This window comes from Vanessa atalanta, chromosome 1 (genome assembly GCF_905147765.1).
Source record: "Vanessa atalanta chromosome 1, ilVanAtal1.2, whole genome shotgun sequence".
NCBI lineage: Eukaryota > Metazoa > Arthropoda > Insecta > Lepidoptera > Nymphalidae > Vanessa > Vanessa atalanta.
The window spans coordinates 7516355-7533953 of NC_061871.1; the positions used below are offsets into that span (position 1 = coordinate 7516355).

Consider the following 17599-nt stretch of genomic DNA (forward strand, 5'->3'; position numbering starts at 1 on the left):
CAGTTGAATCGGTTTTTTGGAAGGGAACAGTTCTGGTAAAGTTACGATACTGTAAGAGTGAGCATTTTTCGTAACATTTAGCATATTTTTTAAAAATTGATTTTGGTATAAAATAATTTGACATGACAGCGCTTTGTTGTTTATAATTTAATTTTCTTTGTTTACCTCTAATTTCATCTCAAGATTAAATTACAAAACAACCTGTTAGTAATAAAATTTATCACCAGATCTAAATGTTCTTGATCTTGTCCACAACTTATTCTACCACTTGTCTATTCTACCTCTAAGGTGCTGTCAGCATTAATCATCGCGGAAAGGCAAATAAATCATTTAAATTGAAGAATGTTTAATATTTTAGTTACACTTATCACTATAATGCGTCGGCCACATTATTGGTAGTACTCGACGAAGAATTATGCTATAAATATTCAGGCGAGTCACGTGCTATCCGAAGGTTCAGTAATAAAATAAAAAAGTTAACTAATTTTACTATTGTAGTTGGCTAACTTATTTTGTCCAGTTAAAATAGAATGATTAAAGAATTATGGTAAATAGTAACGATAATTAAAGACTACACTTAATCTAAATAAGATTTACAAAAATACAAAACGAAATTCAAAAGAATTATATTCAATAGATCTGTTACTTATTTACTGTTGAATTTTTAAAAATATATTATTAATACGGGTTTGAAATTTTGGTTATTAATAATAACCAAAATAGCCAATTTTATTTAACAATTTTTTTTCATTATTATTTGTTGTAACAAAAAAAAATTTGCAATCAATGAAAAGATAATTAACGGAGTTCCTAAAGAATTCCTTAAGATTATTAAAAATAAATTTGATGTAACTTTTATTATTTATTGATAGTCTGGTAAAACCAGAGATATTAAAAATTGTTAGCATGTAACATTAATATTAGGTAATGGACTATATGCGCAGAGCTAACAATGAATTGTCTCATTCTTTTGTTAGTTAAAAATGATCAATAATACATCTTTTGCAAGAATTACTCCAACTGATTAAAGTCATAACACTAATTATAATATTACGCCATATTTTTTCTAGCTACCACACAATCTGCGCCATCTTGTTTTTTGTCTTTTACAAATCACAAATCACAAACGTCACCTTTCCTTTGGTGAGCAAGGTGTGTTCACGTGAGGTTGTGTGGTCCCTCAGAAATAGGTCACACAATCCTCAGAATTTCGTGAAATATTCTTGTAAAATATAAAAAAAAATTATAAAATTAACAAAAATCCAAAAAAATAGAAAAAATATTTAAAAAATAACGGGAAGCACTTGTTTTTAATTTAGTGTACGTAAGCGTGCAACGTGGTCTAAGGAATGCGATAGGAAATCGTGAAGAGAAAGTGAAGCAGCTTTTTACTGTTAATTGATGATCATTATAATACGGTCCTACTAAATACATCAAAATGAATCCTGGACCGCCAAGCTATCCCATGGCTTCGCTGTATGTTGGAGATTTACACTCGGACATAACTGAGGCCATGTTGTTTGAAAAATTTTCTACTGCTGGTCCGGTTCTTTCCATTCGCGTGTGTAGAGATATGATAACACGTAGATCTCTAGGTTACGCTTACGTAAATTTTCAGCAGCCTATTGATGGTAAGTTTTCTATTTAATTTTGTTTATCAGTATTTATCGAAAAAGTTTAGGTTATGCACATCTGTCTAAAAATATACTCATTTAAGCACGAGTTTAATATTTTAAACTTTACATTCTAATCTATTTAGTAGTTCAGTTAACGATTTGTGAATTTCTTATACTTTATACATAATTTATGTTAGATATGTATTTTATACTTTCTAAAATTCAAGTAAGCGGTGACTGGCCTTGAATGTTCTTACAATGTGTTTTACACAGTATGTTGTGTAAATTAAAAAATATGACAACTTCCATATGCCACATTACTGGCTATTCAAATTATTGTAACAATTCTTAGTATATAAAGTCCATAATTATATGTTTCGATGTATATTTGTCAGTTATATCATGTCAAATGTTTGTTTCAGCCGAAAGAGCTTTGGATACTATGAATTTTGATATGATCAAGGGCAGACCTATTAGAATTATGTGGTCTCAACGTGATCCATCGCTGCGCAAGTCTGGCGTTGGAAATGTTTTTATTAAAAATCTAGATAAAACGATAGATAATAAGGCTATGTATGATACTTTCTCAGCTTTTGGCAATATTTTGAGCTGTAAAGTAGCTCAAGATGAAAATGGTGGTTCCAAAGGTTATGGTTTTGTTCATTTTGAAACTGAAGAGGCGGCTAATAAATCTATTGATAAAGTAAATGGCATGCTTTTGAATGGCAAAAAAGTTTACGTTGGTAGGTTCATACCACGCAAAGAACGTGAAAAGGAACTTGGAGAGAAAGCTAAATTGTTCACAAATGTTTACGTCAAAAACTTTGGAGAAGACTTCTCTGATGAGTTATTGAGGGATATGTTTGAGAAGTATGGGCGAATAACAAGCCATAAAGTAATGTATAAAGAAGATGGATCCTCTAGAGGATTTGGATTTGTAGCATTTGAAGACCCAGATGCAGCTGAAAGGGCATGTCTAGAGCTAAATGGTAAAGAATTAGTAGAAGGTAAACCACTCTATGTAGGCCGAGCTCAGAAAAAGGCAGAACGCCAAAAAGAATTGAAACGCAAATTTGAACAGTTGAAATCTGAGCGATTGACTCGTTATCAAGGAGTCAATTTATATGTAAAGAACTTGGATGACACTATTGATGATGAAAGGTTACGCAAAGAATTTGCACCATTTGGAACTATAACTTCGGCAAAGGTAAGGTCATTCATTATATAGTATAAGTTAAATTATTTACATTTATTTTTATAAAAGTTTTATGTTTTTAATGACCATATGTAGTATTGATTTTTTTTTAACCCAAGATTATTATTTTAGGTAATGCTAGAAGATGGTCGCAGCAAAGGATTTGGTTTTGTATGTTTTTCTTCTCCCGAAGAGGCAACCAAAGCTGTCACCGAAATGAATGGAAGAATTGTTGGAACAAAACCACTTTATGTAGCTTTGGCTCAACGTAAAGAAGATCGTAAAGCTCATCTGACTTCTCAGTATATGCAACGTATGGCAAGTATGAGAATGCAACAAATGGGCCAAATTTTCCAACCAGGTAGCGCAGGAGGTTACTTCGTACCAACTATTCCCCCTGCTCAAAGATTCTATGGGCCGGCCCAAATGACCCAAATACGTCCTTCAACAAGATGGACAGCTCAGCCCTCTGTAAGACCAAGTACCCAGACTGCTGCTTCTGCTTATCCTAATATGCAACCTCCCTTCCGCCCTGCGCCGCGAGGTCCAACTCAAACTGCTTTACGCACATCATTAGGAGCCAGACCAATCACAGGCCAGCAAGGTGTAGCTGCTGCTTCAACCATTCGTGCACCACTTGTTACAAGTGGGCGTTCAGCAGGTTATAAATACACTTCAAATATGCGCAATCCTCCAGCTCCTCAGCCAGCTGTACACATCCAAGGTCAAGAACCATTAACTTCTACTATGTTAGCAGCAGCCCCACTTCAGGAACAAAAACAAATGCTGGGTGAACGACTTTTCCCTCTTATTCAACGAATGCATCCTGACTTGGCGGGTAAAATAACTGGTATGCTTTTAGAAATTGACAACTCTGAATTGCTTCACATGTTAGAGCATGCAGAATCCCTTAAGGCAAAGGTAGATGAGGCTGTTGCTGTTTTGCAAGCTCACCAAGCTAAACAGCAAGCCACAAAGAAGGATTAAGTTAGTCGATTTGACACAATGATGGTGTTTTATTTTGCTGTATTCTTGTTTATTTTATGCTTTTAACATCTTTATATGTATAATTATAAGAGTCCCGATCATAAAAAAATATATAAATAAAAATTGAAAAATAAATAAAAATGTAGAATGCACTTTTCCAACTTATACTTTACTATAACATATTGGAAGTGCATATCTGCAAACAAAAACAAAGCAACTCTCAACATTTCTATATTATATAAAACAGTTCTGTTTAAAAGCAATTTTGACTTTCTATATTGACCAAGAAGTTTGATTTAAGTTAGTCTTAATCTTTTCTTTATTTCTCCCTTAATGGAGTTGGCTTTTGTTCTTGCAATTGTCTGTCTTTCTTTTTATTTTCTTGTCAGTTATGTCTGGTATACCATGTAATGAAAGCTTGGTCTCCAATGTGACTGATTGTAAGTTGTACTATTGTTACACATTATATTCTGGAATATTCACAATAAATTTTGTTGTTTTATTTTGTCTACTCCCCAACACAAAAAAATAGGTTTGACTTATCCATAAACATTTACATTTATGAATAAATTATTGTACACTAAATTTTAACCTTGAACAATATTTTTGATTAAATTGTTACTGTTAATATATATATTATTCTTAAGAGATTTTAAGAATAAATAAAAACTTTAAATGTAATTAATTTAGTAATTGTATTTTAATATGTTATGAGTATAAGTGTTAGCTACCTAAATACATATCTCGTCGATAGTTATTATCTAAGTTAATTAAATAGCAGGTATCAACAGTATTGATAACGAACACTTAATAATTTATATATAGCTGTATGTAGATTTATTCTTTAATCAAATTATTTCTGTTATTTGAATACCTATATAAAGTGAACAAATCCTATTGTTATTTTTGTCTATGCAGAGTGAATATTTAACTCAATCTACTCGTAACTTTATAAAATTCGTAAGGCATCATCAGTTTTTACGTGAATTCGAGTTTTACCAAAAGGCATAGGTACAAATTCCTGCAGGTGTTCCTCTTTTGGAGACGTTTAATAATTAACAGATATTAATGTAGATAAATAAACGCAAACTATAATTTGTGTTGAACTGGAACGGCATTAGATGTATTTTTTACAATACAACTACTACATATATCCGAATAAATTGTATCTCTTGTGTTTTTTTCTATTCATTATTTAATTAAGTAAACTGACTGCTTAGTTATACCATCGTTGTTGAATAATAACTCAGTAAACCTACAAATATTGCTACTTCCTGGATTATTAAGAATAATAACAGTCAAATTTTGGGGGAGAAAATAGGAGACTGAGATCATGGTTTAATCTTTTTTCATAACTACATAAGTCTTAATAAAAAGGATTATTGCAACTCGGTTTGAGTTGCAATAATCCTTCTCGAATTCTAATCGGCTGTCGGATCAGTTTGAGGGAGGGAGGTATCATAGTCAATTCTGTATGTAAAAACGAATGTTGTTCATCGATATCGATATTTAATTTTAATAATGTTAAGTTATTGAAATGTGATTGTGGTGCAGTTATAGGCGATTGTTGGATCTAAATATTTTCGAATAAAGTAACAATTTTGCTTTGAACTGTAGGATTTATTTAAGACAATATTATTTAAAATAATATTTGTTCTAACATTATATTATCAATGTCAAAAACATTACCTAATATAAAATAGGTATATATTTATGCTGCTGTTTTTATAAACTAATTTGAATCCACAACACTATGGTATAATATTATTATTCAGTTGCTCGCGGATGTACAGCAACACAGCAAATATGGCATCGCTTCTGCCTAGATTTAATAAAATTTTAAACTGTTTTTTATAATATTTAAGATGATTATCTACTGAATAAAAGAGCAACATAATGAAAAAGGATCGGAAATTTTATTGTTACTAAACTATTGTTGACGAGATGATATACTTAAATGCACATTTGCACTGCACATTATAACAGATATTCAAATACATATACAAGTTATTTATGCAAACGCCATATTCGAACATACTCTGTCACTCCTTTACGTAACAAAGAGTAATAACAAGATATTATAGATATTTGTTTATCGATTTGATGAACAAAACGACTGACAAACAACAACAAATTTGCTTTAGCCTTTAAATTTTTCTTCACTTGATTTTTTTCCAAGACATCATGTCTATACTAAATAGTTTTAATTTTTAAAGACTCTTCCCACTACCTCCTTTTGTAATATTATTGAAATCGGTTCCAGTTTGTGTAAAATCAATTTAATATATTTTATGCAGTCCTGTTAAATAAGCTTTTAAAATCTATTCTATTCTGTTAAATCGATAAATTTTTACAAATCAAATCAAATTACTTTATTCAATAAATACGTATTATACTTACTTACGTTGAACGAAACCACCGATTCGGAAAAGAAAATACCAAAACCTTAGAAGAACCGCCGAAATAAACTCAGCGGCTTTTTTGTCAATCTTATTATTTACAAATATTCAATATCAAAAGATATAGTCAGGAGGCAATGGTATCATTCCAAAGGTGTGCTATCAACCATGAACTAGCTACGACAAGCGAACATTTTTTTTAAATGTCGCAACAGGGAATTAAAAACTAGTCAAATGCTTTTCTTTACCATTTATCAATTACGATTGATTGCCATTGTTATTTATTAAAAGAAGTATAGATAAAATATAAATTATTCTGTACGGATTTTGGCTTTGCCTAAATACAAAGAAAAAAAATCAATATGTCAAAACTCACAATATGTATGATGTATCTTTATTTACTTCAAATTAAAATTTAAATATCGGTCACATGGTTTGTTTCTAAAATATTAATGTTTCATTGCTTTTTGGTAGAGAATAATTAAGTAATGCGTTTAATAGATATGGAGCGTGTACCGAAAAATGGTTCTGAATATAATTCTGATATAGAAAACAGCGTAGACGATATTTCGGAAAACGATAAATTACTAGCAAAAAAGAAAACAAGAAAACGTGGTATTATTTACTTGTCAACAATTCCTCCATATATGAACGTTGCCAAAATTAGGGAGATTTTTAGTCAGTATGGTGATGTCAAAAGAATATATTTACAGTCAAGCGCTAGTAAGTAATTTAAGGTTATAAAATACTTTTCATTTGAATCCTCGATTGTAAGGCTAATGGTAACATTGTGTTTCTTTCTAGAGCCAGGCGAAAAAAGAAAACGAGTGCCAAACTTATTTAGTGAAGGTTGGGTTGAATTCGAAAAGAAGAAAATAGCTAAATCTGTAGCAGCAAATCTTAACAACACACAAATCGGGTCACGAAAAAAGTCCCGCTACTATGATATGATATGGAATATTAAGTACATTCCCAGGTTTAAATGGATCCATTTAAGTGAAAGGCTAGCTTATGAGAGAGCCGCAATGAAACAGAGATTAAGAGCAGAAATATCACAAGCAAAGAAAGAAGCACATTACTTGCAGAATAACATTGAGAAGAGCAAGAAGTTAAAAAGGAGAAAAATGTTGTCAAATGACAAAAGTGATGATTGAAGAAGAATATAATTTGAATGTTTTGTTTGTATGTATGGTTTTAAAAATAAAGGGTTTATAAGAATTTATAATTTTAATTGATCATACATATATAATTAAAATTGAATGTATTTTATTGCTGTAGCAATTAAACTATGACTGTGTATTGATAGTATTTTGTGCTTTTTCGTGGCATATCTTACATTAATTATCCTGATAATCCAGTCATTGTACTAATGATGCTTGAATTATATATTGTTTTCTCATACATTTATAACAAACATTATTGTCCAATCGAATTTATTTTGGGATGATGTACAACAGAATCACTACCATTATTATGGTCTACATTATTGATGAAAATTTACTTCTGGCTGAAATTTACTTGTCCACTAATAATTTCTTCAATCCTCATCCTCTGGTGAGAAGTTAAAGGATCAGGGGTGAGCTTCTGTATGTAGCGTCTTGGAGGTATTTTATGCGATAAGATGCCCTGAGAAAACTCTCGGTGAACTCGAACTCCATCCAAGGCATTAGCTTGTAACTTTTCAAAGCTGTGTAGTTCATTCATAAACTGCCGACGTTGATCAACCTTTGCCCAATGGTAACGATGTCGACAAACAACACGACTAAAAAAAAATTTAGTCTATGCTGTACCACTTCTAAAAACATACTTATACCTAGTATGTATATTTAGGATAAGCAATAAATGTAAATTAAAAAGGTGGGTATTCTAATTAAATAATCATGAATTTGCTTCAAGCATATTATGAAGAATCTTAAATAGTTTGTCTGACGAAATTTTTGTATACTAATATAATTAAGAAGTGGGTATTGTTTGTTTTTTTCTAGATTATTTGTTTGAAAATTAAATTACAAAAGTTTCAGGTTGGCCATAGCCTTGTAACTATATGTAAATATTAACATTCTATACTAGTTTGTTAATAAGGTTGCATAATTTTAAGAAAAAATTGTACTAGAATTTGTAGCTTATTAAAATCTACTTACTAAGCTAAAGCTAGCTTGGTATATGATGGGTATATGCTGACATCAGATCTGGCAAGTTCTGGAAATCCTGGATAAAGAGGCACTCGGTTTTTTTTTTCTTCACCAGAATTATCTTTTTGTTGTGCTGCCATTATATCTGATGTATTTTAATTAAAATATGATCTCAGATAAAGGTATTTCTTATTTTATCAGTGACATTGTTGCTATGGTAATAGGTGTCACAGTGATTTTATTCTCTTTGGTAGCTCTGAATAAATTAATGAAAATTCTTTTGATATACCTAAATATAATCTGTGAATTAGCCAATCTTAACATTAAAGTACATATTAAAAAAAAAAAACTATTTTAAAAAACAATCTTATAATATATAAAATTCTTGCATCTATGCTGTGACTGTTAAGAAGTTCCTTTGACTAGAGTCAATCCAGAGTGCAGAATTAAGGCTTTCTTAGCATTAAAATTTATTGCAATTGAACCTAATGCAACATATTTAATTTCATATCTGTAGATTAAGAAGAAATTGTACAAATTTAGCTTATAAGAATTGTGATCTAAACAAACATAAATTTAAGTTAAATAAAAATTATAACACACTTTAGATTAACAATTTATTCATACAGCAATAATATTATTAACTCTACTTCACAGGGCCTCTGGCAATGAAAGTGGTTGAAACAATTTTGCATGCTTTTTGACCTTTTTCTAGAATTTATATACAAGTCCTATAGCTCAGGATGACGCTGAAACTGCAGCAATTCTGCTTCTGCATACACAGTCATTAAATTCATTCACTAGCACTGAACACAGAAGTGACTTGTCAGGATTTGAGCTGTAGCACTCTAGCATCTGAAAAATATATCATGTATTAAGAAAATCGCAAATGTATATGTATATATTTTTATGAATTAATTAATATCAAAAGTAGTATTTTTGCTTTACAAATTTATTAAAGTTGGCTCTGATTACTAAAGTATGAAAATGGCTTTAATATGCTTGTAGGGCTTGAAATGGGGTGAAGTTTATTCTGTAAAATATATTTCTAATATTGGTACTCAAGAAACATGTTAAGAACATTCTGGAATTGTGTTAGAAAAAGTTGTGGGTCATTTTCAATCAATTCAATTGATATATTATATAATATAATACAATTTAAATAAATAGAGAATTTACAACATAATCTACATACATATGTAACGATATGGATCATGTTTAAATGTCCTATATAAATTTAATTTATTTACTTGTGATGACTATTCTCAAAATGTATGTTTAAAAATTTGTGAAATTAGGTAGACAATTCACTCTTGTCATATATCTTTAAAATAAGTTCATATTAACAGTAACATGTTCAAGTAACTGTGTTGGTAAATTTCTTATTGGAGTTTTCCGAACTAAATGTATCATATAAATACATTGGATTGTTTTTTATTTTATATATTATAATTTTAAATATTATATTGTTGCAATAAAATATAAGAACTATAAAAAAAACAAAATATTATTTATTAAAGGGGATAAGCGGGGTTTGGAAGTTTGTTTTTTTTTAATTTTGAGCAGGTAAAGCTGCAGGTTCAGCTAGTTTAGTAATATAGCAATACAAAATTTAAAATTTACCTTTCCTTTTTCTTGTTGACAAGGTGGTAACTTATTAACAACTTTGTCTGCTTGAACTAGATCAAACAAATCATTTGCTTCTTTAAGAGTTTTTTGGTATTCCAAATGCATACCGCTATTAATCTTTTCATGAGCACGTTTTAAGTTTTCTATACGTCGAGCCCAGTATGCTTCTTCAGCTGCATATTCGTTTTGTTTATGTGTGTCGTAATAAGGAGGAGGGGCATATTGAGGTCGAGATGCAGGCTGTTCAGCTTGCTAAAATTAAAAGATAATTAAAAATTCTGTTACCTAAGGTTTACTAGTACTTCAAGAGTTGAGTTATGCTTTAATAAATATATTTTTTTATGAAAAAAATATTTTTAACAAGTAAAAAAACAATATTTTTTAAAAAACTTGTTAAATATACTCTAACCTATATGCTCATAAAAATATAAATTAATCATTATAAAAAATAATATAGGTGACTATGATCATTTACTACTTATTCAAATTGAGGTTTATATTTTGTTTTAAATACATGACATTGATGTAAATTATGTAATGTGGAAATGTAGTTACTTTAGCGTTTAACTGCGCTTGTATGCGATCTAAGGCTTCTTGAGATACTTGTATAGCATTTTCATTGTCAACACTCAATTTTCTAACGCTTTGAGAACCACCCATGTTTATAAAAATGTATTATTTCAAATTATTTTATCGGCAAATCACGTCAGAAAGGCATTTTTGACAAAAAGTCAGATGTCCAACCTTCCATGAGCCGTCATTGATTGTAATTTTTAATTTGTACTCTGTAGTTTATGCTAAAAAGTAAAACGAGCAAATATTACGTACATCCATAGACATTCATGTTGTGTGTTATTTTTTTTTATATTGATATTCTATTTAAATGTTAATGCAGGTATAAATACCCGCATTAAGATTTCAATAAAAAATAAAACATGAAAATATTTTTAATGTTATAAAAAGTTCAATTCCATTTTGAAAGAATCTTTATTGTATTGAAGTATAGCTACTCAATAAGAGAGGGCGCTGGTACATAATATATATAGAGCAGTTAAATTTAATGTCTTATAAGTTTATTTTTTCTATTTATTTATTTCATTTATGTTATTTACAGAGGATAAGAGTGTATATATACTTTTGAATGTTTCTATTATAAAATATGTAGTAGTATGATATGTATATGCAATACATCTTGTAAGCTTTACTCTAAGCATTTACTAATTCTTCATAATTTTTTCTATAGGTAGTATTTTTTATTTAAAGACTTTATTGACCACCACAAAGTAAATGGAACAAAAGGCGGACTTAATGCCTGCAGGCATTCTCCTTGCCAATCATCCTTTAGGTCAAAGAAAAAACGATGAAGTCGGTAGTTAAAAATTGAAAATACATAAAAATAAATACGTAATTATATATAAAACTATAAAAAAAACCTATACACACATACACATATAGTATATACAAAATAAATATCGACTATACTATTTATAGGAAAACATGAATAATAAATAAATGCATTATAGATGTCATGAGAACTAGGAGCTTTCTGACAATATGTGCTCAGTTAGATGAGTTTTAAAAGTAAATTTAGAGGTAGCTTTTCTTATATGTTCGGGTACTTTGCCCCATAATCGGACAGCTTGAACGGAGTAAGAGAAGAAACCGGAAGTATGAGTAGGAACAGAAAGAAGGTAAGAATCCTTAGAAAGGAACGTAGCTGACGATTGTGAATACCACACAGAAATTTGAATTTGCCTTTCAAATAATCAGGAGAGAGAGGATTCTTGAAAAAACCCTTTTAATTTATCAAGATACTAAGAGATATGGTCAAACTTACGGAGGCAGAAAACGATGCGCAAAGAGTTATTATATTATCGTCGGAAATATTGTAATTTAAAAGGAATTTACATTTAAAGAAATTAAAATATAGTTATGCCTATATAAAATTTAAGTCCATTAAGAACAATAGTAATTAAGTATTTTTATTTTATCCTCTATTTAAAAAGCTTATAATGTGCGTGATATGTTTATCAATAATATTATTGTTTAAAAATATTTTTATTATTATTGTAAACTTTTCTCAATGTCTTAAAACCTTAATACGGAGACGTAGAACGTGAATCTTTATATAATTAAAAGAAAAATTACGTGGGTACGGGTATTGGAATAAGTTTAATAACAAAAGGTTAAGATTTTCTCCTTATAAGATTTTCATTTCGCGAACATACAGAGGCATTTATTTACCTGAAACATGGCTGAAACTCTTTGAAATGTTGTTGTTGTGTTATTGTTTGTTTTTTTTTTTTTAAATATATTTTCGACTAGTATTTCTATTGTGGTTTACACTATTCTTATTTTTTCAAATTTTATTGCATCAAATCTCCAAACAATATAAGACTGGTATGGATTATAGTTCAATTTTGTTACAGTAACAGCCTGTCCCACTGGGCTGGGTTAAAGCCTTCTTCCCTTGCTGTTCCAATACGGGTTGATGGATACACATGTGGAAGAATTTTATTGAAATCAAACCAGCATTAATCTATCAGGCTTCCTAATGGTGTTTTTCTTCCCCACCGAGCACAAGGTGAATTATAAATACAAATGAATTACACGGAAATTCAGTTGTGCTTGTCTAGGTTTAGTACCAGTAGTTATCGGTTAAGATGAACGGGTTCTACCAATTGCCCATCTCACGTATCGTCTACGTCTCTCTTTGTATATATGACGCTACAATTTACATACTTAATAATTTTATTATATGCTTAACTAGGTATCGTAGATAGTTTAATATTGATTTTTAATTTAAAGTTATTTGAAAATATTATTTAGTTATACAGTTAATGTATAAAAAAATATTTAGTAAGCATTTACTTAGTCTCGATAAAAGTATTTGTAGCTGAATTAAAAGTTTTCCTTGTGCATACAATGGGTTTATACGATTTTATCCCTTATATTTTGAACGTTAAAGACGAGAATAGGATAATAATGTCCCACTTTAATGTTTATAGTAAAAGCATGCAATTGACAGTATCGAGTCGGCTCCGTGGAGCGTTGGTATGAAGAGCAATGGGCTCGGCTCGTCCTATGGGTGAAGACGCGCGATCCGGCTTTGGAAATAAAATAAACGAGCAAATTAAAAATAAGTTGTCTTTAATTTATAGCAATTTAATAGCAATAAGTTTTTTGTTCTAATGACTGCCATACACATCGATACATTTTGACATAATTATTGTATTAACGTGTCTTAAAGACTATTGTATTAATAGCCTTTTTTATTGTTAATTTCAGTTCAAGCCATATCATATTGGCTATGATAAAATTTGATAAGTAAGTGATTTTCTAATCAATACACTTCAAAAATTTATTTAATAGTAGAACTGGCTGACTGTCACATTCAGTATCGAGTATTTCGTACCTAATAGTAGCCATATTCTAAAAACTACAGGGTGGGAATGTATAATACATGTATAAAACTGTTTTTATAAAGGAAATATTTTATAGCCGGATCGCGCGTCGATCAGACAGAAGAAAGTATGGCGGGATGATAGCGTTGGAGGCTGCGACCGGACGGACCGGTTATGCTAAACCCTATTGTGGTCAGTTTTTGTACCACTCTCCCCTTACCTCGGCCCCCTGTAGCCCGCCGCGAGTACCACGATCCGAGGGTTCGATTGGCAAAAAAATTATTCGACCCGAAATCAACGGTCTCCTTTTTTGTTATAAAATTCTCACTCCCTTCTTAAATTGTGATTATATAATTCAACTTTGACTTTGAGACGTGTCTGTTATATATATTATAACAATGTTTATCATTTTGCGCTTCTATTTGTATAAGATTATTTTATTAAATTTTAATATATTAAGATATTTTCATATAGACTAGTTAAAGATACGTAATTCAATAATCCAAGAAAGTCTGTGCTCCATTTTAAACTTCTTAAGCTGCTTAAAGTTTGTTTGATGTGCAGTCTTTAATATCTTACACGTCGTAGACATCCAACTCTATATTTCTAAAGCGTCGATTTTTCTTCCGTCAATTTTTATAAGGGTCAACGTTTCTGCTGCGTTTAAAATGTTTGGTAAGACAATGCATTTCCTTAAGTGAATTTTGTATTCTTCGCTATTTTTTTATCCTTCCAAATCATCGATATTATTTTGATCAGAGGATCTTGTCATGGCATGGCACAGGGTCATTTGATTTCGTTCTCATTACTCCCAAATTAAGTGTATTGGAACCAAGATATAATTATATGCTCTGATCTGTTTGTTTTCCTACAGACGTACCATCATCTTAGCGAATATTTGTAATCACTGGTTCCCCTATAAAAAATATTTTATTCCATGAATGCTACAGGAACGCATACCTACCATGATAGGTAAAGGAACGCGAATGTATAATTGTATTACGCGAGCGGGACAAACAATAGGATTTTTTATAAAAAAGAAAAAATATATGAAATAATATAATATCGGTACATACATACAACTCCTACAATGTGTCTTTGAATCTTCTGAATTCCGATTTACAGGTATTCGTGCTGCTGCCAAGGTATGGTTCATGTCGATACGATATTCGATATTATAGCTACTAAGCTACTATACTAAGTATCTGGCGAATCATGCAGAGTCGTCTTTAGCTATGCTGGGGCCCTTGGGCACCCATGAACTTGGGGCCATTTTGGTAGATATTTACTACCATGTACAATTTATTTGCTTATAGCCAGACTTTAAGTATAATTTCAAATAAACGGTGCGCTAATTTTCGTAAATTCGTAGGAATCTGATTGGTTGTACAATCTGATGGCTATAGTATATCTATTTCTATCACGAAGAGCACGTAGGTACTATACTTTCTACTATAGCTTTCTATGGTATAGCCTGGGTATGGTAAAGACGGTAATGGAAGCATGATAGCATACACAGTTCAAAAAGTTGAGTTACTCTCAGGACTACTCCATACATTCGCATTTGCGATGATTTGAAAAAAAAAAGAAAAAAACGAAAATGGTTACTTTTAAAAATCGAACTATAATTTAGACGAATGTACATCAATGTTAGAAAATGATATGCATAGTCAACAAATTGTAAATTAAGATGAAGATGCAAGTTCAAGCCCTGGATCTGATCTTATCTGAATATAAATCGTATGGGACGCTTCGCAATTAAATAACATATTCGTTATATATATAATATATATTCGTTTTATTATATAAAAAATCGTTTGTCAGGTATTATAAGCGCCATTTGCATTATTAGTATTGGAGATTAAATAACTTTTCTTATTAGTGCTTCCATTATGTTTTAATAAAAACGATGTTTAAATCCTGTTTTAAAATAAAATATTTTAAAAATTTTGTCTTGAAATAAAATGATATTTCACATCAAATACAGTAAAACCCATTCATAGCGTTTAATAAAGAAAAAGTATTCACCACCTGTTAAAAATTCTACGCACTAATGGCAGGGTTGCCTTGATATAAATAAATACTACAATTTATTATCTTTATAATCCATAATGTAATAAGTAAGATGCCTTATTTATCAATGTTTTTTTGACATTCGTTTTAAAATTTTTAATGGGCATAGTTAAAAATAACATAAACATATTGTGAAGCAACTCTACGAATACATACATACTTTACTAAAAACGTCACGAAGGGAGTCTTGAGCACCAAGATTATAAATAGATTTTAGAACAGTTCATACAACATAATATTATAGCCACAGTATTATTAAAACTTATGTAAATATTAAAAATCAAAAATTCCATACATTTTTTTAGTATTTCAAAGTAGGTATAATGAAATTGATATTATTTGAAACGCGCTGTGCCATACAAGCGATCAAAGAGAGATAGGAGATACATGGTGTAAAGTTACTACGCAGTAAAGTTTAATCTATTAACCGCGATTAATAGTAATCATTAATAATAAAACTCTTTGAGGTCGAATCATAGAACAATTCAATAATCATTTGGATTTTGAATGAGTACGAACACAAAATTGTGTTCTGCAGAAACAAACTGTGCAACAGTCACAACATTTAAGTGTATTTTTTTTACTCGTATGTTAAACTGAACGAATAAGCCTGAAATCAGTGAATTAAATAAATGTTGGCTGAGCTGAGCCAAATTTACAATACGAATAAATATACTCAAACGTGTACATAAAACGGCCTCTGCTTACCGTCGTTTTGAGGTGTCTCACCAAACCTATTCCTTATAAAAGCGTAGATGCGAGAACCGAATAAAATCGGTTCCAGGCTATGAATTTATTTATGAAAGTTACAACTTTCGATTGCTTACATAATTTTAGTAAATTCACGAATTGATATTTTTATAGGTACAATAAATATTAACTCAATAGACCTGACATTACTTACCCTACCTTTACTCTTATTGCTTCCGATATTTTGAAACATGTTTCCAATTTTATTTTAATGATTTAAATATCATTTGTAACTGTATTCTGATTTGAATTATAATATATTTTTTAACTTTTAATATACTTTATTTGATTATGAGGCTAAAGAATTTATCCCCTTGTAGAATTAATAATGTTATCACACATTAATTAAAATGAGATGAGAATTTAAATTAACCAATCATTATTATTATAACAGGATTTATTTCCATTTCTAAATCAAAAATAATGAGTAAGATTTCAAAAATAATAAATAAAGAACATAATAATAACAAAAAAATAATATTAAACAGATAAATTTGACTGTACATACATAAATAATTAAGTTTTACCTGTAGTAAAATTGAAACCAAGTTAAAATAAAATGCAATAATGGATAAAAGCATCTGATTTATTTAAAGCTCTTTCTTCTCTAACAAAGACAAATCTTTGGAAATTAGAATTGCAAATTAATCCTAATGAAGCTCCATTTATCTCGCGACAATAATTTATTTAATGCAAGTAAATCTAAAGTACGAAACGCAAACAGCGGCTTACGTGAATATCAATGTATATATTTATTTAATTCAATTATTAATAAAAATGTAGGTAAATGCCTTTTTTTGTAATGAACGTGATATACGAAAAAAGTTTACATTACCTTTTTTTATAATTATTATGGTAACTTAGAAAGCGACGAATTGATTTTATTTAACTTAAAAAAAAAATGTGTTTAAACAAAAATACATTTTACGGCCACTTTGAAAATGATGTAGGTAACGTAAAAAAGCTGCTTGAGTATGTGTGTGTGGACTTGCTATGGAAAATACAGGATTCACATTATCATCAACATCTTAATGTATCCTATTGGGTATATGAGTCACCCTTCGTGTCTGGCCTTTTTACCTAGGTGGCATACTATGCGGCTGGGCTATCCAGGTTTCGACGGTCATGCTATCAGGATCTTGTTCCATATAGGTACCATCACTACATCTGGCCGGATGTTCAGATGCGAACGCTATAATTTCTAAATGCTATTCTAATTCTAAAAGTTCTATTCTATTGTAAAATATAACACAACACACAATGTACAAATGAAGTAAGCATTTCCATTATTCTATTATAACGAAGGTAAAATGTTATACTTTTATAACTATACAGTTACACAAGTATAATAGCGTAAGGCTATATATAAGAATTATACTATAGATACACTAGACAGAGAAGATAATCTCATCGT

General features: G+C 30.1%; 4 protein-coding genes across 4 annotated transcripts; 2 read left to right on the top strand and 2 right to left on the bottom strand.

The window, feature by feature from the left end:
* The first annotated feature begins 1124 nt into the window (after positions 1-1124).
* LOC125068134 (polyadenylate-binding protein 1) lies at positions 1125-4287 on the top strand. The gene is made up of 3 exons (XM_047677196.1): positions 1125-1631; positions 2039-2823; positions 2944-4287. The coding sequence occupies exons 1-3, from the start codon at positions 1439-1441 to the stop codon at positions 3796-3798; spliced, it is 1833 nt and encodes a 610-aa protein (XP_047533152.1). The 5' UTR covers positions 1125-1438; the 3' UTR covers positions 3799-4287.
* Positions 4288-6575: 2288 nt separating this feature from the next.
* LOC125066531 (pre-rRNA-processing protein esf2-like) lies at positions 6576-7432 on the top strand. Its single transcript, XM_047674637.1, has 2 exons — positions 6576-6920; positions 7002-7432. Exons 1-2 carry the CDS (start codon positions 6686-6688, stop codon positions 7349-7351), a joined length of 585 nt encoding a protein of 194 aa, XP_047530593.1. The 5' UTR covers positions 6576-6685; the 3' UTR covers positions 7352-7432.
* LOC125066546 lies at positions 7424-8809 on the bottom strand. Its single transcript, XM_047674665.1, has 2 exons — positions 8339-8809; positions 7424-7959 (listed from the first exon to the last, which is right to left on the bottom strand). The coding sequence occupies exons 1-2, from the start codon at positions 8467-8469 to the stop codon at positions 7695-7697; spliced, it is 396 nt and encodes a 131-aa protein (XP_047530621.1). The 5' UTR covers positions 8470-8809; the 3' UTR covers positions 7424-7694.
* A 120-nt stretch (positions 8810-8929) lies between these two features.
* Positions 8930-10718, bottom strand: LOC125066538. Its single transcript, XM_047674651.1, has 3 exons — positions 10514-10718; positions 9953-10210; positions 8930-9184 (listed from the first exon to the last, which is right to left on the bottom strand). Exons 1-3 carry the CDS (start codon positions 10616-10618, stop codon positions 9068-9070), a joined length of 480 nt encoding a protein of 159 aa, XP_047530607.1. The 5' UTR covers positions 10619-10718; the 3' UTR covers positions 8930-9067.
* Positions 10719-17599: the final 6881 nt, after the last annotated feature.

Coding starts and splice junctions, on each gene's coding strand:
- LOC125066538 (XM_047674651.1), bottom strand. CDS start 10,618: ATGGGTGGTTCTCAAAGCGTTAGAAAATTGAGTGTTGACAATGAAAAT. Junction 10,211..10,513: donor AAGCGCAGTTAAACGCTAAA/GTAACTACATTT, acceptor TTTTAATTTTAG/CAAGCTGAACAGCCTGCATC. Junction 9,185..9,952: donor GTCAACAAGAAAAAGGAAAG/GTAAATTTTAAA, acceptor TATATTTTTCAG/ATGCTAGAGTGCTACAGCTC.
- LOC125066546 (XM_047674665.1), bottom strand. CDS start 8,469: ATGGCAGCACAACAAAAAGATAATTCTGGTGAAGAAAAAAAAAACCGA. Junction 7,960..8,338: donor ACCAAGCTAGCTTTAGCTTA/GTAAGTAGATTT, acceptor ATTTTTTTTTAG/TCGTGTTGTTTGTCGACATC.
- LOC125068134 (XM_047677196.1), top strand. CDS start 1,439: ATGAATCCTGGACCGCCAAGCTATCCCATGGCTTCGCTGTATGTTGGA. Junction 1,632..2,038: donor TTTTCAGCAGCCTATTGATG/GTAAGTTTTCTA, acceptor TGTTTGTTTCAG/CCGAAAGAGCTTTGGATACT. Junction 2,824..2,943: donor GAACTATAACTTCGGCAAAG/GTAAGGTCATTC, acceptor TTATTATTTTAG/GTAATGCTAGAAGATGGTCG.
- LOC125066531 (XM_047674637.1), top strand. CDS start 6,686: ATGCGTTTAATAGATATGGAGCGTGTACCGAAAAATGGTTCTGAATAT. Junction 6,921..7,001: donor ATATTTACAGTCAAGCGCTA/GTAAGTAATTTA, acceptor GTTTCTTTCTAG/AGCCAGGCGAAAAAAGAAAA.